The 21933-nt window shown below is 39.7% G+C and overlaps 1 protein-coding gene across 1 annotated transcript; it reads right to left on the reverse strand.

Moving 5' to 3' along the window:
* Positions 1-9982: 9982 nt before the first annotated feature.
* On the reverse strand, positions 9983-12499 carry IRX12 (Laccase/Diphenol oxidase family protein). Its single transcript, XM_079019138.1, has 6 exons — positions 12366-12499; positions 12056-12207; positions 11718-11962; positions 11400-11528; positions 10371-11297; positions 9983-10266 (listed from the first exon to the last, which is right to left on the reverse strand). Exons 1-6 carry the CDS (start codon positions 12450-12452, stop codon positions 10136-10138), a joined length of 1671 nt encoding a protein of 556 aa, XP_078875264.1. The 5' UTR covers positions 12453-12499; the 3' UTR covers positions 9983-10135.
* Between the last annotated feature and the right edge of the window lie 9434 nt (positions 12500-21933).

Below are 21933 nucleotides of genomic sequence, written 5' to 3' on the forward strand. Positions count from 1 at the left end.
AGCTAGCGCGTGGGATGGTAATGGTTAGTTATGGTTGAGAATTCAGGTTGTGGATCGCCTGAAGGACTCGCGGGAGTCGGAATAAGGATCTTGAGAAGCTGATGGCACGTGGGTGCCTTCGTATCAGTAGTGGAAGTGTTGTAAGACTACAGGGCAGTTGTAGCATTCACTAGAGGTTAGCAATGGATGGTGATGTAAGCCTATGGGTAAGCCGTAGCATTCCTTAGTAGTTCCGTTAGTGGAGTTGGGGCGAGGCCCTTATCTCCTAGTGATCTGGTAGGGATCAAGATTGGGTAAGTGGATGAGAATGATAGGGAGTTGCCTATATAGCTCTAGAGAGGTGAGACCCGTGGGCGAGGCCCGTATGAGATTAGCAGTGCAGGTGAGACCTGGGAGCAGGGTTGCTCAGTAGTATGGTTGGGTGTGACCCGTGGGCGAGGCCCGAGCAAGAGTGACTAGACTAGTGCGACTAGAAGGATAGAGGCGGGTGGGACCCGTGGGCGAGGCCCGTGAGTTTTAGCAACGCAGGTGGGACCTGGTAGGGACCTTAGTGTCAAGTTAGGGGATCGGGGATCCCAGGTTTGTAGTGCCTGAATGGCAGGATTGATTGAGCAGTTATAGGTGGTCGAGGTTTCCTTGGAAGTCGCTGAGAGCGACCAGTGATGCTGTTGGGACTAGCTACCGGTGGGAACCGGTAATCCAGTCATTGATAGGTTGGTAGGGACCAGGGCGGTCCCAGTTTATCAGGGAGTCAGTCGAGGAATAGCAGAATTGCCAGTCGGTGGCAGTGCGAGTATGCAGCGTATGGTGGAATTCAGTTAGTTGAGTCGAGGGGTGCTCGACACCAAGTGTTGGCAGGAAGGAGTGTCAGTGAGTGCTGACGGTGATGACCCGTTCTGGGAATAGCGAGGGGGTGATGGAGTTAGTGAAGGATAGGACCTTCACAGTGTCAGAGGAAAAGTCGGTTATGAGGCTTTGCCTTGGGAAGGCAAGGAAATTACGCAAGGAAAGTAGTGGAGAACCTTTGCGGGTTCAGTGCAGTACTCGGGGAGTACCAGAAGGATTATCGGTTGAGTAAGTTCTGTTTCTAAGTTGTTCAGGGTCAGGTTTGACCCGAGGTTTACCCGCGAGGTTGATGTTAGTCAGAATGACCAGGTGGAAGACCAGCGCAGGTAGGCGGCTGGTGTTGGGTATTGGAGGCAGATCGCAGGCGGTGGGCCATGGTAAACTTCGAGGACGAAGTTCAGTTTAAGTGGGGGAGAGTTGTAACACCCAAGATTTTGAAAGCCAAGAAAGTAAAGGAAACCCTAAATTTAAGAGGGACTCGGCGAGTCCAAGGAAGGACTCGGCGAGTCGGAGCGGGATCCGGGTCGAGGAGTAAGTGACCAACTCGGCGAGTCGGCCAAGTGGACTCGACGAGTCTGGTCTGTGCGAGGAAAACCCTAAATCCGGGGCTTGGAGCCTATTTAAACGTCTCAATCTTCTTCCTAGGGCTCCTTTACTATCTCTCACCCCCAGAACGCCGCACCCTAAGCCTCCATTGTGTTCATTCAAGCTTTTAGCCATTTTTGAGTGGTTTTAAGGAAGAAGAAGGAGTGGGAATCTTTGAAGCATCAAGGAGTGGTCTTGGATCCGAAGTTTGGGGAGCATTTCAGAGTATTTGAAGGTATTAAGTCGTTTCTCTCCTCCAGATTTTCCTTGGTTATGAGTTTTGGGGCTTTTAAGCCATGTTTAAGATCAATCTTCAACTTGAGGTCCAGATTTGAGGTTGCTACCTCAGATCCATGCTTGTTTTGGTTTGGAATCCCGTAAAGTATCAGCCATTAGGTGGATTTTGGAGCTTCTTGGTCTTAAACCCTAGTTATTAGTGCATTTTGCCTAGATCTCCCTCTCTACACGTAAAGTTTGCAACTTTACGTGGGGAATAGGCTTGGGAAGGGTAGATCTACAGTTTGGAGCTCATGCATGACTCGAAAGTCCTCTGCATGTAAGTGGATCTTATTGGACTCGGCGAGTCCTTCGAGTGGACTCGGCGAGTAGCTTGAAGATGAGGAGGAACTTGATGAGTGGGATGAACAACTCGTCGAGTCGGATGAAGATGAGCATGAACTCGGCGAGTTGGATGAAGGTTGTCGTGTGCTCGGCGAGTCTTTTCTTAGACTCGGCGAGTCAGGTCGCGTGGTCCCAAACCCTTCGAGTTAAGTCTCGAGTCAGCGAGTCGAGCCAGGACTCAGTGAGTTGGACAGGACAGGAATCGGGAACCAGTAGACTCGGCGAGTCAGGGGCTGACTCGGCGAGTAGAGTCGCGAGTGGAAGGACTTTGGAATTATGAACTCGGCGAGTCAGTAGGGTGACTCGACGAGTAGGGTTGACCTGGAAGGTTGACTTTGACCAGGACGTTGACTTTGACCAGAGTTGACTTGGTTGACCTTTGAAGGTCAGTTAGACTAAGTGTTATGTTGATATTGGTAGCTCGGGGAGCTAGCGGAGCAGCAGTTCGGAGTCAGTGGTCAGGTAGCGGTCAAAAGGGTTAGCAGCAGCAGTTCAGCAGTATCAGGTGAGTTTCCCTTTGTATGAATGGGTCTACGGCCACAATGTCGGCCCATATAGTTATGAGTAGAAGACCCGGGGGTTAGCCCTAGGCACAGTATGCTAGTACGATATTCGGACGAGGTCCAATGATAGAGGGCGGGTGCCCAAGGAATGGTTTATGTGATAGTTTATACTTGTTGTCTGTGTGATACTTGCATGTGCCTGGTAGGGAGGTGAGTGAGGGCGAGGTCCCGTATCTCACCAATAGCAGAGTGTGGATGGTGTTCCACATCTCAGTAGCAGCAGAGCAGGGGCGAGGCCCAAGTTAGGAAAGGAGTGAGGGTGGGGTGGGCCCGTATCTCACTATCAGCAGGAGTATGGACGAAGTTCCATGACTCACCAGTAGCAGGACACGGGCGGGGCCCAGAGATAGGCGAGGCCTTAGAGGAAGAGTTGTTAGTATATGTTTAGTTTATGTAATGTTATGTGATGTGTTTATGTGCTATTATATGTTAGTAGGCGAGGCCCTGTGACAGGCGAGGCCTAAGTGAAATAGATATGTATCCGAGCGGGGCTCGAAGCCAAGCGGGGCCTGGAGCGGCGGGGCCGTTGTATCGGGCGAGGCCCAGGGTAAGGGAGAGGCCCAGGATAGCGTGTGTGGCCCAGTATGTGCAGTATGTGATTTTGCATGGTATGTGGTAAGGTGGGGAACTCACTAAGCTTCGTGCTTACGGTTTTCAGTTTTGTTTTCAGGTACTTCCAGTAGCGGAGGGAGGAGCTCGGGGTGATCGCATGGCACACACCATAGATTAGCCAGCCTGGGAATGTTTACTCTGATAATAAACATGTGTTTTGAAAACTTATACTCAGATTATGTTTGGAATGATGTCTTCGTTTAAAGTAATGTTTTGTTAAAAAGAAATTTTTGGTCTTGAATTTTGGGATGTTACAATAACATCCTATATTTTATATATATATATATATATATATATATAGAGAGAGAGAGAGAGAGAGAGAGGTTCATGTATTCTAAGTATTTATTGTATGGATTTAGGAATCAATGTAGGTCAATCATTTCATAAGAGTAAATTTGTAATCTTACAATTAATTAATTATGGTAGATGTATAAATCACATAATAATATCCCTTTAATTTAGGAATATCAGTTTTAAAACACAATATTCCATTGACCCTTTCAGCGTTGTCTGCACTAGCCCTTCCTGTCATCTTGTATGGCAGTTGAGTTTTCTTTTTTAGTCTCCTGCCGTTTTCGTATCGCTGACATGATCGCTTTTGCCGGGGACGGAGGTGGGAAAAGCCATTTGAACATTCTCCTTGGTGTCCCCGCCGATGATGGAGTCTCCCCAACTCCCTCGGGGTATGGGATCTGCACTCGACTCCCGCTGAAAGAATGAAGTGGAGTGTCGCTATTGGAAGCAACGTCGTTCACTTTACCAACAAAGCCACCTAGTGCCAACGGTTTTTGTGGAATGTTGTTTCTGCCACCGGTGGTTGATCCATGGTTAACGTCGTCTTTCAGGGTTGAGGCTGCGACGGTTAATTTACTTTCTTTCTCCCAAATTCTCGCTTCTAAGATTTATGTTCCGCTTGTTTATGAACAAACTATAATATGTTTTATGATATTGAATTGTTGAAAATACGCATTTTGATCATGTTCTGATTTTGCAAGTATTTTCATCTTCTTATTTGATTTTTTCGTGGAAATATTTCTTATGAACAGTAATTATGTGATTCCAACAAGTCATGGCGGTTCAGAACTCTTGAAGAACACTAAAATAATTCTATGGGAATATTGCACACCAGATGTTTGTAAAAATGCCCAAAAGGGAACTTGATGTTCAAATTCTTGAATGACACAAAAATAGTTTCCGAGTTCCTTATTTGTGTTACTTGGTTCTAACATGCGGTATGAGTTCTCTTAGAATTACTAAAATTTGTTTTATTTTTGTCGTATAAAAGTATTCTCATATAGTTTTATTATTACATAATTCACTTTCATGGCAGTTATTCTCAAAGAATCCGTGAAGGACATGATGATCAATGGCCTGAAGGTTGGATGAATGTGTGGGATGGAGATGAACAATCGTCAATGGTCACCGATCTTCCAAAAAATGCACTATTTATTTTCATATTCTGGTAGAATAATATATAATAGAATGATAAGAGTATATGTAATAGTATATTCCAATAGAATAAAATATAAAGTTTTTTATTTTTTTCAAGGATATGATAGAAAAAATTTAACTTGGATCTAAAAATTTGTTATTTTTCGAGAAGTAAGATGTAAACGCTTGGTTCATGTATTATTTATCTCTCAACATTTTAAGGTTTGGGATGGAACTCGACGAGTTGGGGAGCTTCAACTCATCGTGTAAGGATTCATTTGGAGGCATGATTAAGGACTCAACGCGACGAGTTGCGGAGCCCCAACTCGTCGAGTAGACGCTGGAAAGGAAAACCCTAATTTTTAGGGTTTGCACCCTATTTAAAGGCCTTAAGACTTATTGTTAGCTTCCCTTATCGCCCCTTTGTCCAGAGAAACCCTAGTTCGTGCTTTTCCCACCATTTTGAGTGTGTGAGAGCTTAAAGAGTGCATTTTTGGTGTTTGTTTGAAGAAGGCTTGAAGTAGGAGGTGCATAGCTGAAAGGAGAGGCTGTAAATTTGGTGTCTTCTCTGTTGTGGCAGCCATATTGAGGTATAAAGTTGATACCTTGGTCATTTATTTGCTAGATCTCTTCACGTGGGAGTTTATGGTCATTATTAGCTCATTTTAGGATCATTCTTGGATTTGAGCATGTCATGAAGCTATGACTTCAGATCTGGACATCTCATGGCCTCTGTTGATGTAGCACCTGGTTCCTGGTACGTACTCCTTGTAATTAATATTTTAAAATAATGCATTTTTTTGCCTTGAACTCGGCGAGTTGATGGACCAACTCGCAGAGTAGGAGCGAGATAAGATGTGGGGACTGAACTTTGGACTCGACCAATCGGTTCTCGGACTCGGCGAGTAGACCATGTTTGGGAAAAAAAAAACCCTAATCCGGGTGTTTGCACCCTATTTAAACGCTATAACTTGGCCTCCTTTGTCCCTAACAATTCCAGAGATCTGAAGAGCGAAACCCTAGCCCCCGTTTTGTTCTTGAGAGTGACTTTGGCTTTGTGAAGAAGGTTTGGAGCTTAGAAGAAGAAGAAAGAGGTTGTAGTGTGCAAGGAGGGGAGGTAGATCCGGAATCTACACTGCAAGAGGCTTCCATTCAGGTAGAAAAGCCCCTACCTTGATCACTAGTTCTTTAGATTCCCTTTTTGTCCCTAAAATGGTGGTTTTCAAGCCCTAAAACACCATACTCCTTGTGTTTGTGCTTAATGATCCGAAAGGACTTCAGATCTAGACCTTATGGACGTATTAGAAGTATAAAGTTTCTGTGGTTGGGATGATTGAGGTCCCCATTGAGTGTATGACCTCATAAAAAACTTGGATTTACCTTTTGGAGCTTGTAGGGCCATGCATGCACGTAAAGTTTGCAACTTTACGTGATAAGCATGCCCTAGGAACCTAGATCTATGGTTTTGAAGCGTTGCATGTCTCAGATTTGGTCTACATGAGAAATGGGTCAAAGGACTTGGCGAGTACCAAAGTGGAACTTGGCGAGTTCTATGAAGATGGCCTTAGACTCGGCAAGTTGGAGGAACAACTCGTCGAGTACCAGAAGTCATATGAAGATTGTCTGGTACTCGACGAGTTGTTCTTTAAACTCGGTGAGTCAGATGAACTGTTACTGAGTGAGAAGGGTTTAAGTGTTGGAGGTCCAACCCTTCGTATCTGCACGCGGAAATAGCAATTTAGCATGTATAAATAGTCCCAAAACCCAAATCCTCAAAAAGGATGCTCTGGTGGGAATTTGGAAGCGAGCAGGAGTCTGCTCGTGGGGACTCGACGAGTTGTTCTTGGACTCGGTGAGTCGGGTCGCGAGTTGGTTCAATCGTCCCAAGTAGTGAGTTAAGGGTGACTCAGTGAGTGGGAAGAGGGACTTGTCAAGTAGGACCGGGTTAGTAGGAGAAGGACTCGACGAGTCTATGCCATGACTCGGCGAGTCTAGTAAACTGGAAGTTGACTTTGACCAAGGAGTTGACCTTGGACCAGGGGAGGGTTAGTCATTTGACCTAAGGGTATTTATGAGTGTCTAATCTATGTTCATGATTTATAGCCGGAGGATTACCAGTTCAGCAGTCATGCACTCAGCAAGCAGACTTTCAGCAGCTACTTTCGAGGTGAGTTACCTTCCAGTAGCAGTGGGTCTACGACCACAATGCCGGCCCACCAGTAGGAGTTGTATGATTAGATTATTGTCTCTGTGATATTCATCTAAGGTTGCTACTACCTGTGACATGTTTATGTGCTAGTGTGATATGATGCTATGTGCTAGTGACAGTAGGGGAGATAGTCCCCGGTTTACCGGTCGATAGGGCCGAAGGGGCAGTCATGCCTAGCCATGCTAGATAGATTATGTGATATGTGTTATATGGTAGTAGTAGGGGTGAAATAGTCCCCAACATCCGGTCGAGAGGACCGAAGGGGAGACCAACACCCAAATATGCTAGTCAGTATCCAGTCGAGAGGACCGAAGGGGAGGCCAGCACCCAGATATGCTAGCTAATATCCGGTCGACAGGATCGAAGGGGTAGGTTGGGCACCCAGATATGCCTGATAATATATGTATGATATGTGGTTATTTGGTATGTGGTACAGTGGGGGAACTCACTAAGCTTCGTGCTTACGGTTTTTAGTTGTTGTTTCATGTACCTCTTCAGCCAAGGGGAAGGAGCTGGCGCGGTAGCGGCATATCACACACACACTCTTGTTTTTCTGCACTATGAGACACTCTGGGATTTGTACTCTGACATTATTATGATTTACGTTTTGGTTTACAGACACGAGACATGTTTTATTAAATGATATGGTCGAATGATATTTTGTTACAAACGTTTTGCAAATCACTTAATTAAAAATGAAATTTTTGGCCCGTATTTTGGGGCGTTACAGTTGACTTAAAGTTTCCATCTTTATTAAGTCGTGGCCTTCCTTCATGCCCTAAATCCCTTAAGAAGCTATGATTGAGTGTTTTAGCCCCCTTAATGCCACGCATGGACGTAAAGTCAACAACTTTACATAGTATCTCCTAGGGGATCAGATCTATAGTTTGGAGCTTTAGACTCGCTTAGAAAGTGGCTGAATAAGTTAAGACTGGGCAAACTCGACGAGTTACCTTTCCAACTCGGCGAGTTGGCCCGGGGTTTCCCCGATCTTCTGGACACTGTTTGAACTCGACAAGTTGTTGCGATAACTCAACGAGTTGACTAGAGTTTTCCTTGGTTTTTCTGAGAACTGAAGGAACTCGACGAGTCGGCAGGTGCACTTGACGGGTTGGGTCAACATGGACTGTTGACTTTGAATTTGACCATGGTTGACCAAGTTTGACTTTAAGTGTATCTTTGGTATTTTGGGATTTGATGAAGTTAGCCGCATGGTGGTTGTAGGCATTTGAGTTTGGAGTTGTGAGTTGGGATTTGATCTTACCAGTTCGACATTCCTTGAGAGGTGACTCTCTTCACCATACCAATGGGTCGAAGGCACCAAGGTCAGCCCATTATTTGCTATGTGTTGTGCTAGTTGATTATTTATTATGTGATATGCTAGTTGTATTTGTGATACGTGCATGGAAGACATTGGGGGGTTCCCGAGGCAGTTGGATATCAGACCATGTGGGGTTTCCCATAACATTCCAGGTTAAGACCATGTAGGGGTTCCCATGACACCAGTATAAGACCTTGGAGGGTTTCCATGACATCCTTATATGTTTGTAAGACCATATGGGGGTTCCCATGGCAATGGGCTAAGACCATGTGGGGGTTCCCATGGCACCCGGTGTAAGACCTTAGAGGGTTTCCATGACATCCTTATATGATTGTATGCATGGCTTATGTGGTATATGTAGTTGATATAGTTAATATGGTTTATGTGATTATGTGGATTGTGTGGGGTATGCTTTGGGGAACTCACTAAGCTTCGTGCTTACAGTTTTGTTTATGGTTTCAGGTACTTCAAAATCTAAGGGTAAGAACCTTGCATGATAGCGCGACATGCACTCTCTAGCGTTTCATTTAGGACACTTTGATTTTATGAATAATTTATTTGATGTTTTGGATTTTGAAAACAAATGTGTTTGGAATTTTATATCTTATGGAAATGTTTTGGTTATTTAAAATGAAAAAATTTTATTGAAAATTTGGATTGTTACATAAGACTCTTTATTAGTTTATGACTTGCATTTTCATAGAATATCACTATAAAAAGAATGTCATTCTGACAGAATAAAACAGAGCATGATTACAAATTATGTTAGAATTATTTAAACTAAATTAATTTTAAAATAAATCAAAATTCAAAATTAAGATAATCAAAGATCCATTAAAATCCGAAAATTTGCTTTTTTAAAATTGTGTTTCCTAATTTTTAAGACAATGCAAATGTACAATGTTACCCTTCTTTTAATAAAATGGCATTATTCTATTTTTCTTTTATTTAATAATATATGTAAATCATTTTCTTAAAATAACTAAAATGATTGGTACATATTCATTCTTATATCCACACAGTAATTAGTTAGAATACAATAACCTAATTATATATATATATATATATATATATATATATATATATATATATATATATATATATATATATATATATATATATACCTTCACTATTTGTTGTATTTGTTGTCTTTGACCATCTCACAAACTAGTGTTATATTAAGTCAATTAACTATGTGACCAGTGGCTTGAAATACTTCTTATAAAAGCACACTAATTAATGTAAATATATAATAAATATAGCTTGTGATTTTTGGTAAGTTTTCACAAGACAACATAATGTGCATTTTTCTCCTCCTTCACCCTAGCCACAAAATTTTGGCATCTCTTTAGTGTTGTTGATCATCAACCAGGCCAAGGAAGAAAAAGAATATGGCTTGTTTTGATAGTTAGTGTCTAGCAACATTTCAAATATGTTAGTATATATGTATACCGACAACGACAATCAACCATGATTGTCATCTCCTGCATCGACGGTTGTTTACAATTTCATGATATGATCCAAAATTTTATATGGTTTTTTAGTTATCAACCTCAATTGTCATCTCCTGCTTAAAGTTTTCTCATAAATCGTTGCTAATATTCTTATGAGTAAATTTTTTGTAAGACCAAATCCGTTGCAAAGGCTTAGCGACAGATTTGCAGTTAGAGTTATTTTCTGGTTGTGTACTTGAAGGCTAACATTTGTGCGTACAACAAAAGACTTACATAGCTAGACTCGTATTTGAGTTAACCGACTAACGTTCAAATATTTTTTAAAATTATATACCAAAAGTATTCAAAAGAGATAATTTTCTTTTAAGTCTCATATATAACACAAATCACTTGAAAATTTATTGTATAGTGGCTTGAACAAACCATTTAGTTGCTCAAGAAACAAATATATCCTCTAAATACCCAAATCACACTAATTCCCCTTCTCCCTTTCTCAACATTTTGGAAGATCTTTTGGAGGTGGCAAAAGTGACTCTTTTGGTCCTTGACCATTGTCCACCAAAAATGCCATTTTTAGTCCCCACGTCGTATGAACTTCTAAATGGCAATGCATAAACCAAACACCTACAATTAATTCAAATGCAAAAATGTCATAAAAGCAACGATTAATTACATAATAATGGCAAAATGCAATATTGTTTCATTCTCAACAAAGAAGATTACTTTACCTGGATTATCCGCTCGGAATCGGATAGCTACCCATCCACCAGAAGGCACACCAATGGTATTCCTCTCAACCGGGTCGACCAGGTTAAACTTATTCGGGTCCACTTTCGGGTTATAATTGCCTAATCCCTTACCCACAGCAAAGAAATTAAACCCATGTAAATGAACCGGGTGGTTTTCTGCAGCAATAATACCCGTATCCTGTAATACCAATTCAACTGTTGAGTTGTACTTTAGCCTATAAAGCTTAGTCCCACTACTGGTAGCCAAATTTGCCGGTGAAGCTCCGGTATAGTTGAAAGAAACCGGCGGGTTGCCCGGAAAATCAGTAGTGAAGACCCCATTCTTATTAAAGTAATGTGCTTGAAGAAGAGCAGTGGTAGGCATAACAAACGTAACATTGTTAATACTCGCAACAACCCGACTACCATTACCCGCTTTGCAAGTCGGGCACGGGTTGATACCAAGTCCCACGGTGAAATACAAGGAGTGATCGATTTTCAGAGGCACCTTCGCCGGATACTTTTTTGAGTTCAAGCTCCGGAGGGAGTCTACGAAGTTGTTGGCAGTGGCGGTGGCGTTTGGAGGAGGTGGGATGGCTAGGGTAGTGGATGTGGTGCTGAGGGTACCGGTGTAAAGGAGAGTGGCGACGGCGGTTTTATTGTCGACAGCTATAGGTGAGTCCATGAACGGCGAGGCTGCCATCATGAACTTGCCGGCGCTTTTGCTTGCTGTGACGATGACATTGGTGGTTTGGCCTGGTGCTACGACGATTGTGTCGGTTTGGAAGGGTTTTACGTAGGTGGCGTCGACTTCCACCACCGTGAGCTTATGGCCGGCGATCTTGAAGAAGAGTTCTTCATTGAGTGCAGCATTGATTATACGTAGCATGTACGATTTCCCATTTTCGACACTTATTTGAAACCCTCCTGCATGGATATATAACACAAATTTTCGCATTGGATAAACCTAATAATTAAAAAGATTATTCCATAATTAAGTATCTATCCATATATATTCTATATATATACCTTGTGTCTGACAACCAGATATAGGTCCAGGATGGCCATTTATGGTATGTGCATCAGATATGTTTGGGGCCAAACCCGATTTTAATGCTTCATTGATCACAGCTTCAGTGTCTGACTTCCACCATTCTCCTGCAATAAAAACATCGATCATAGTTTTTTCATTTGAAAAACGTCATTCACCATTGACAAAAAAAAGTCGGACCTTTTTCCTTAGCACCTTTTTTCAACTTTTCTTCGCTTCTTTTTTCATTTTTTGGATCGGACTTTTTATTTTATATGTTTAGGAAAAAGGACACCAGTACGTACTAGATCACTAACCTAAGATGACGACCTGTTCAACAGCAGGTTTGGGGAAAGGATAAGGAACTCCAAGTTTAGGTAGAATAACAATGGCGCCATGAACAGTTGCCCTAAGCCATAGAATATGTGCATGCCAGAAAAGCGTGCCCCTTTGCCCGGTTATTGTGAAGTTATATACATAGTTCTGCCCGGGCTGGATCGGGCATTGTGTTATATATGCTGGCCCATCTGCCCATCCTGTTCGCAGTTGTCGTATCCCATGCCTGCAAACACATATAGACATTTTTAATTATTTGAAGACGATGAAGTAATTAAGCGATTTTACTATGAATGAATATGTCAAAAAAATTGTATACCAGTGGATTGAAACATTGTATTTGACATGGTTGACAACCCTTACGAGAACTGTGTCACCTTCTCTAGCATAAAGCGTTGGTCCTGGGAACTGCCCGTTAACTGTTACTATTGGCTTCGTTGAGCATAATCGACTCGCTTTTTTCACTACAACCTGCATTATATCATAAGAAACGATATAAATGAGCTAAATGACACCCTTTTCTGCATGCATGCATGGTTTAGTACTACACTTTCTAAACGTAAAATACCGAAATTGAAAGAGTAAGTAATTAAACTATGGTTAATACAATAGAAAGTGTATACACTGACATTGAAATTGTAGTGACGAACACGACCCTCTATCAACAGCGGGAATATGAAACCAATCACCACTAAAGCTCGAACCCAATGCTCCATTGATGTTTGTTTTTGATCGAGCTGAGATATGATTGAGTGAATAGAGATGATCAGGTACTGATGAAAGATAGGACTGGCCAACGCAAGCTTATATATAAGTCATATATGAGTTGATGGACCGCTGCAATGTCATTTTTCTTTGGTTAGGTGTATAAGTGTATGAGCCACTGGTTTATCTGATAGAGAGAAGATGCTTGTGTTCTTTCTTAAATCGAAAGCAAAAGGCTACGTTAGAGTAAGTTTTAAATGTTTGTTATAACCATTTCTTACGATTCACACAAAGATAAAGTGTTTAATGTGTTTCCAGGAATAAAATATGTTTGATTAAAATGATTAATTATTGGTTAGTTACTTGAAATATATAAAATAAAAATATCGTTAACAAAATCGAAAGCAGAAAAGTGGTTAATATTATAAAAAATAACTTAATATAACAGTACTACAAATATTATAACATAGAATTTAAAAACATATATATTTTGGTAATTTGGGGAAATGAAAAAAATTATAAATAATTATATCTTACCTACTTGAAATACATAATGGTCGTTGCCTTTGTAATAACATTGATTTAATACGGAAAAGATCACCAATAAAATATATTGTCCCTACTTATTGCCCTATCTTTTTAATAAATAAATAAATAAATATATCCTGATAAATAAAAATGTTATTGTTACTTGTCATTCTCTCATTTATTTGGTCACATGTCATTTTATCATAATTTTGAAATATATTTATTTTCCACTTTTCAATTACTTCATTCTTCATTTTCACTGTATCATTAATTTAGTTTCCATAAATTAAACCTATTATAATAACTATTAATTTCAAATTTCAAATTTGAAATTTGAAATTTCAATTTCAATTTCAAATAAATTTACACTTTAAACATTTGTATTTAACATTTTATTATAATAAATCGTTTAGTACACGGGTCTAACAATTAAACACATAATTTTAATTAATTTATTTTTTGCATGTTTTTTTTTCATAATCTTCACTTATTTCATATTTCAAATTCAAATAAACTTTTCATTTAATCGCTCCTGTTTAACATTATATTTTAATTAACCCGTATAATATACGGGTTTCACAACTAGTATTTTATAGAAATTAAACCTAATTCCAATAAATCTCAAACATCCAATGTAGCAAAAAGGTTTCCCAATTAATTAGAAAGATATTATTGATGTAAAAATTTCTTTATATTAAAAATGGCCTTCATATCTTCTCCTACGTGTCAATCCCGTTAATTCTTATCTCCATCATGTTTAAATTCGTACACTATCATCTCTTTTAGAAAAAATGATGACAAAAAGTTGAATTTGAAAAATAACAGCCTATAAATAAATTTCCCCTCTTAATTATTTTGAAAAGTAATTAATCAAAATGACAATAGGTAACATATATATTATATAGGGTTTGGATCAAGGTCGATTCGCTCCAAACCCTTAACAATTATATGGGTTTGGAGCATAGTTTTTGATCCGTTTACCCGTTAACGACCCGTACCCGCTAACCATTTTATTAAAAGGGTCGGGTATGGATCATCACCGATCCGATCCGTTTATAACCCGCCCCATATAAATTTTAAAAATATAAATTTATATTTTATATCACCTAAAGTTTACATTAAATTCTAATCAGAAGTCCAAAGAAAAAAGGCCACTAAATTGTTTTTACATAGGACTCGAGGACTCAACTTCTAAACTTCCAGTCTTCTCCCAAGAGTCATGATTTCAATTCATTTATATTTCATCATGTAATCACCAATTTCATTTATAAATCAATAAGGTCATTTATCAACCGAAAGAAAGTTTGTAATTGCTATTCTCCATCAATACAATCGACGATCAAAAACCAATTGGAAGTAAGTAAAATAATGATTTTAATTCCAATAGAAAGTCATCAAGTACATAATGTGTTTTCTAAATCAAAAATTAGTTTTATTTAATAAATGTGATTTTATGATTTAAGTAAAATGTGTTTGATTATTCAAAAAACTTACGGGTTACGGGGCGGGTTTGGATATCTGCTGATTCGGTGGATAAGGGTATGGGTTTGATTATTCAAAACCCTACGGGTTACGGAGCGGGTTTGGATTGGATTTTGAAATTTGTTAAAAGGGTTTGGATCAAGGTCGATTCGCTCCAAACCCGCCCCATTGTCACGTCTAATATTATATAACTAAAACATTAGGTGTGCTATTCAAGATTAGAATATGTAAACACAGTTATACTAATCAAAATAACTCTTTGATTATTGTGAGAATATCACTTAAAACTCACGGTGTTTACAATGTTTTCCAATGATCATAGCTCGACCTAAAACAATGTATATATAATCTTAACTACCGACTTGTAATTAGATTACAATTAGGAAACTAGAAACCGACTTGTTTATGATTTTCTAAAAACTAGGTTGGTCTCCAAGTCCTACTCGACTTAGGATTCCAACAATCACCCCCCAAATCTCTAAGTCCTTCTAGAGAATTCTTCAACTCCGATCCGGTTTTAGAACACGAATTCGTCGCTATCGTCATGTTCCGAAAAATCACCTTCTTTTAACTTTTGGAGTCGTTCCGGACATTCCGAGGCAAAGTGACATGCTTTGTCACACCGAAAACAAATCACCTTAGATAGGTCTTTTTCCCTATTTTTCCGATTCTTGTCACAATGACAGTTACATTTTTTGCAATTGTTGGAATTAGATTGAGATAAATCGGAATAAGAATTGGGCTCCCCAATTTGGGCATGTTTTGTTTTAAACTCATTTGGACCTGATCTAGTTGACCCACAATTTGACCCGGTTCCCTGGTTAGATCCACTCGACCCATCATTCCCCTTCAAGTTCCCTCTTCTTCTTCCCTCTCGTTGATGCCCCGATGATCCACCACCTCCAGACAACGCCTTTTGTGAGCATAACTCTCGCCTGACTCCCTCCGTCGTCCTCCTCTTCTTTTATCCTTTCTTCATAAGCCTTGAGTCGTCCCACTGCATCTTCAAAGCCAACAGATTTTAGATCGAGCACCTGTTCCAAAGAGGCGACGATGTGTATAAACTTCGATTGAGGCAAGGTTTTGAGGAACTTCTTTACTAACTTCAATTCATCAATAACCTCTCCTAAAGCTGTTGATTTCGAGGTGATACCGGGCAGCTTTCCAGCATACGCGTCGATGGTTTCCGACTCTATCATCTTCAGCTGATCGAATTCAGCGTTTAAGGTTTGCAATCGAGCTTCTCTCACACGATCAGCACCTACATATCTTGCCTTTATCGCTTCCCATAGTCACTTGGCAGATTCCACATCTCCTATTTACATGATTAGATCCTCCGGGATTGCCAGATACAACAATCCTATTGCAAGGTAATCTTTCTCATCGTTCTTGTCTGTTCCTGGATCGATCACAGTCCAAGCCTTGTGAATTCTAAGCACCACCTTCATACGCAGGGACCAAACAGTGTAATTTGTTGGTGTGAGCATCTAACACGTTACAGTGGTTGACCCAATCCTTCACTCTCACCGGAGGAGGCTGTGCACCGTCTTCACCATCCAACATGTTGACCTAGCTTGTCAACAGGTAATAAAATCGATCTCACAGCCTTTGATTCCTTGGCTCTGATACCAATTCAAGATTAGAATATGTAAACACAATTATACTAATCAAAATAACTCTTTGATTATTGTGAGAATATCACTCAAAACTCATGGTGTTTACAATGTTTTCCAACGATCATAGCTCGACCTAAAACAATGTATATATAATCCTAACTACCGACTTGTAATTAGATTACAATTAGGAAACTAGAAACCGACTTGTTTATGATTTCCTAAAAACTAGGTTGGTCTCTAAGTCCTACTCGACTTAGGATTCCAACAGTGCTAATTAGGATTGCTTATTTAACTCAATAACTAAGTACTTTTTGATAAAAATGTAAATAAAAATTAATTTCTAAAAAAAATATTTAGATTAATTTTTGTGTCAAGAATCTATGATTTAATAAGTCATTTTTTTAAAAGTATTCGAATATCTTTTATATATATATCTATATATATATATATATATATATATATATATATTAAATAAATACATAAAAACTAAAAACAATTTTAAATAGTAAGGTACATATGACTTTTCAAAAACTCTTTTTTGATGGGTTTGAAAAACTATTTGTAAAAGAACTTATCTATTTGTAAAAAATGTTTTTAGACCTATTAAATTTTTTTTAAAAAAATTAATAAATCTATAAGCCATTTTCATAATTACTTCGATTTCATTGGATTTTTTTAATAACTGAAAAATTAGTTGTGCTTATGATTGTTTTTTTTTTTTTAAAACCGCAATGGATTTATTAAACCTCTAGCAAGAAGCTACAGAACAAAGAAAAAACTTACAAAGTCATGCTTGGGATAATAGCCAACAATCACAAGAAATAGTATTTTTCCTATGTCTATTAGAAACCAAAAAGTAAGAAAAATGCCTAATATCATCAAAAATATCATCTCTTTTAGGCTTTATCGTTCCAAAAAGTAGATTATTACGAAATCGCCAAATGATCCAAAACGAGATAGCAATAATTGCTTCAAAAACCTATGAAAACTCCTTAGTCATCTTTAGCGAATCAACCCAATGCAAGTTCTCATTAACCGTGTCATGTGAAGGAGCAGGGATATTCCACCACCTAGCTATCAAGTTCCATAAAGGGGTAAAAACATTGCAATTCAAGAAAAGATGACCAACAAACTCTCCAATTTGAGAGAAAACATGACATAAAAAAAAACTCTAATTCAATGTCTTTATCACGTAAATTCAATCTAGTGGAAAGCTTATCTCTTTCAACCCACCAAACATGAATATTAATCTTCTTACGAACATAAGTATTACATCTAGTAGGAATGTTAGAAGACTCTAAGTGTGTGCATCAATAAAATTTATGGTCAAAGCAACCGGGAATAAAATTATCCCTTAATATCCAAATCCCACGTGTACGAATCATTCGAATCGGATAAAACCACCTCCTATATTATTCACGCATCTCATCCCATTGAGCACCCATAACACCATTATGAGGATATCTAGGAAACGCGTCCAATATCCTCGTTTCTGAGGATCGATTAAATAAAGACGCCTTCGAATTTGTATCCAGAACAAAAAGTCTATGAAATTTGTTCTTAAAAATACTTGATCCATGCCAATTATCCAACCAAAACCGAATACTTCTTCCATTTCCCACCTTTCTAGTACACAAATCCTCCAAATAAAAACCTTTCTTTTTAAGATGATCAACACCCCTAACAAATATTCAACCATAGGTTCAAGCCTACACTTCAAGAACCCACATGACCTCCTGGGGAAGAGTGAAGAGTCGAGACCATTGTAACATCATTTTTCCTATCATTTCTGAGCCATAGACCAAAAGTCGATTGTGTAAGGTTTTGGGCCTTAAGGAGGCAAAGTTTAGTCCTTGTGGAAGGAGACGATAGTTAAGATTTTTTACCCTTGAATTATGTTCTAGGCCGAAGGGTAGAAAGGGAAAACTCATAGGCCTGGTCCTTGCATGAATTAAGGATTTTTGCTCAAGAAGTTTTTGGTCCAAGATATTTAGATGATATTGTAGAGTTCTTCTACACCTTTCTGTGGATATAAAGAACGTCGATAACAGAGTTGGAACAAAGAAGTTACGACCGTTTGACGTTAGGGTGATTTTTGGGTTAGCCGTGTACGCTGGGCGTACTAGGAGTACTCTAGGCATAAGCGATCAGTTCCCAAACCTTATTTTCATGGTTTAAGCCCTATTTAAGCTCCTTAACTTCCCCAAACCTATTCCATTCTGAGCCTCCACCTCTCCAACACCCTTTCTTGAAACCCTAACCCTAGATTGAGCCTTGTGAGCAAAAACAAAAGTGTTTTGGAGTGTTTTTGGTGCACCTTGAAGAAGAAGGAACTCATTGAAGAAGTGTTGGTTGCATTGGATCTTGTAGATTCGGACATTGTTCACCTTGATCTTTCTCCTAGAGGTATAAAGTTTGAATCTTGATGATGAAACTGTTAGATTTAGCTAGTTTTGAGTGGCATGAGCTTTTGATCACTTTAAGTGCATAAATTTTAGATCTTGAAGGTTTGTGACCTTGTTATGGATAAAGTTGGAAACTTTATCCATCTAAACATCATTTTGATTCAGGTCTGAAGGTTAGATGTAACAGCCCGGATTCCCAGGTATTATTCATTCTTATATTTTTGGTATTTTGTGAGGATACTCGGCGAGTTGGAGCTCAAACTCGCCGAGTAGGATCGCGGTTTTGGACGCGGGTTCGCGCCTGGACTCCGCGAGTCCAAGGAGTGGACTCGGCGAGTCCACACTGTTTAATGAAACCCTAATTCCCCGGGTTTGGAGCCTATTTAAGGGCACTTATAGCCTCCCATTGCGACTACCAGTCCCTTGAGAGAACCCTAAGAGAGCTAATTCGTTTTGGGAGAGAAGAAGTCACTTTTGGGCCTTTGTATTCCTTGTTTAGCAAGAAGAAGGTGGCAAGAGCAAGGAGGAGGTGAGATTCCAGCAGATCCAGAGTCCAGAGGCTTCATTTTGAGGTAATGGTTCGAATCTCCTTCAGTTTTAGGGTTGATCTTTAGAGTTAGGGTTTTATAACCCCTTTGGAGAGTGATTATGTGAAGCAAATGGTCCCTCTTCGAGTTTGTGCCTTGGATTTGGACTCAAAGAGGTCCATAGACCTTAACCCTTGGGGCTTTTTGGGTTATTATGGAGTTATTAGACCTAGGTGGTCATTTTTGGGACCAAAACATCTTTTGATGCCTTGTGGGGGTTATACAAGCATCAAGTTCCAAACTTTACATGACATTCATGCTTGGGAAGGCTAGATCTATGGTTTGGGAAAGCAGATATGACCTTAGAAGGTCAATAGAGTTTGTACATGGCATGAACTCGCCGAGTTGTTCTTGAGACTCGGCGAGTAGGGTCGGGGTTTCACGTAAAGTGTTCAGCGAGTGGACTCGTCGGGTTGGGGGATGACTCAGTGAGTCAGGGGGAGTCATTAAGGGGCTGAGTCAAGCCTGAACTCGTCGAGTTGTTCTTGAGACTCGGCGAGTTGAGTCGTGGTGGCCCCGCGATTCATGCCAGGTGGAACTCATCGGGTTAGGGAAGTACTCGACATGTCAAGAGAGGATCCGAGGGGGGGTCAGTGAACACGTATAGACTCGCCGAGTTGCTTTGGTGTACTCGCCGAGTCCGGTCAAAGTTGACTGTTGACCGTTGACCAGAGTTGACCAGTGTTGACTTGACAGGGATAGTCAACCTTAGTTGTGAAAGTATTAATTAGAGATATATTGTATTATAGGAGGATTATAGCTCGGGGGATCGAGCACGAGTGATTTCAGGGATTTGCGGGTTATCGAGATACGCAAGGTGAGTCTTCTCACCATACTTTACCTTGAGTAGGTAACTAGAGTTATGTGATACAGTGTTTGTATGCTATATATGTGTTATGTGTTGCACTGCATTATTCTATGTGATTTATGCTGTGCATGTTTACAAAGTTAGAACCTAAGGGTTCACAGAGTTTGGGTGCACGGACCCATAGAGTTGTAGCCTCGAGTGGCTAATATGTGTTATATGTGGTATTTTGGGGAAACTCACTAAGCTTTGTGCTTACAGTGTTTGGTGTTATTTGTTTCAGGTACTAGTGACGACCGTGGGAAGGCGCCGACTTTATCAGTACACATGCACGGGATTTTATGTTATGAGATCTTGGGATTTTGTATGGCATGGATTGAGTTTCAAACATTGATGTTTTATGAATATTAAATGAATTATGCTTTTATAAAATGCGAAAAATTGTTTGAAATTTACGGTGTTACATTAGAGACTTGGACTTAATGGATTAAGTTGAAAAAAATGCACTTTTGGGTCCCTTTAAGACTTAAAGACTAGATCTTGTTTGTTGGGATCATTCTAATGGATAAAGTTGGAAACTTTATCCATTATGGAGCTATTTTGAACCATAAAAATGTGATCTTCTCCCTTCTATCCCTTCTATATAAGAGTTGTGATGTCTTATTGGGTTAAGAATTTAGGGTTTTGTAGATTAAGCACTTTATAATCATGCAAAGTCATAAATTTGGAAACTTTATGACTTGGGACATCATTTTGGGCTTGGATCTGAGTTTTGGACGTAAGGATCTACTAAATGGTTATATGATTATTTGTTGTTAGATATGTGTTATTTTTTATGTATATGTCGACATGGTATGGTGGGATTGAGATTGTATTGCTTTGTGATATCATTCAACAGATCGGGGCATTCCAATAGGGAGGTTGTAGGCCAAGGCATTCCAACTGAAAGGTTATGGGTCGGGGATAATCCAACAAGGAGGTTATGGACCTGTTATATATTAGGCATTCTAACCGTAAGGCTGTGGTTCGGGGGTAATCCAACCAGGAGATTGTGAACCCGTTATGTATTGGACATTCCAACCGAAAGGTTGTGGACCAGGGGTAATCCAACTAGGAGATTGTAGACTCAATATTTGTTTGATTATATGTTTGTGTGGTGGTACTTTTGGCGAAACTCACTAAGCTTTGTGCTTATAGTTTTACTTTATGGTTGTTAGATACTTCAGATGCTTGTTTAACTAGAAGAGATGTACATCGTTTCCAGTGTAAATTGGAGATGGTGTCGGAGACAAGAGGGCTTTCAGGTGGTGGTGCGTTTGTGTCAGAAGAAAGAAGAGAGTTACTTTCACCATTATGAGGAACATGATCCCCAATGATCCCGTCCCATCCGTTTCCTCCCCAAAGATCTGACGACAACCTAAAAATCGGAACCCAAGAATTGCAGGAGAAGAAAGAGATTACAAACGATGCTTCTTCGAAACCTACAAATCAGAATCTGCAAATCAAACATAACTTTGTTACCCTTCTTCATCTACTCTCCCTCTCTCTCTCTCTCTCTCTCTCTCTCTCTCTTTCTTTCTCTCTCGTAGATCAATCGATACTTTCATCTCCTTTAGCAACTTCAAGAACCCTAACCTTAGTCCTATCACACAAGTTGTTGTAGTTGGGTGAAGAAATCATCATCAACAACAACACATATCCCTGTTGCTGATCATAAATCAACGACATCAGCAGTTGAAACGGGGGTTGAATTAGCTAATGTTCCAAAAGTCAAGACGGGGATGTCGAGTCTGGTAAAGTATTGGATCCTAATTCTGCTAAAATTCACGGTGATTCAGTTACAACTCTTGCTGTTTCTCCCGAGTATAAATAAAGATTTAGAGATTAAGGTAAGAAATCGATGAATCTAGCTTGGTGGTGATGATGGTGGTGTATGTGTCGGTGGATATATTAGTGGTTCAGGTATAATTTTGGGAGATAACTTTGATGATGAAGGATTACAATGACTACTAAATGAAAAGACAAAAACCCCCGTGCACTAACGATACAAAAGTGAAGGGGTTAGGGTC

This window comes from Lactuca serriola, chromosome 9 (assembly GCF_051521515.1).
Source record: "Lactuca serriola cultivar US96UC23 chromosome 9, Lser_US96UC23_V15, whole genome shotgun sequence".
NCBI classification, from domain to species: Eukaryota; Viridiplantae; Streptophyta; class Magnoliopsida; order Asterales; family Asteraceae; genus Lactuca; species Lactuca serriola.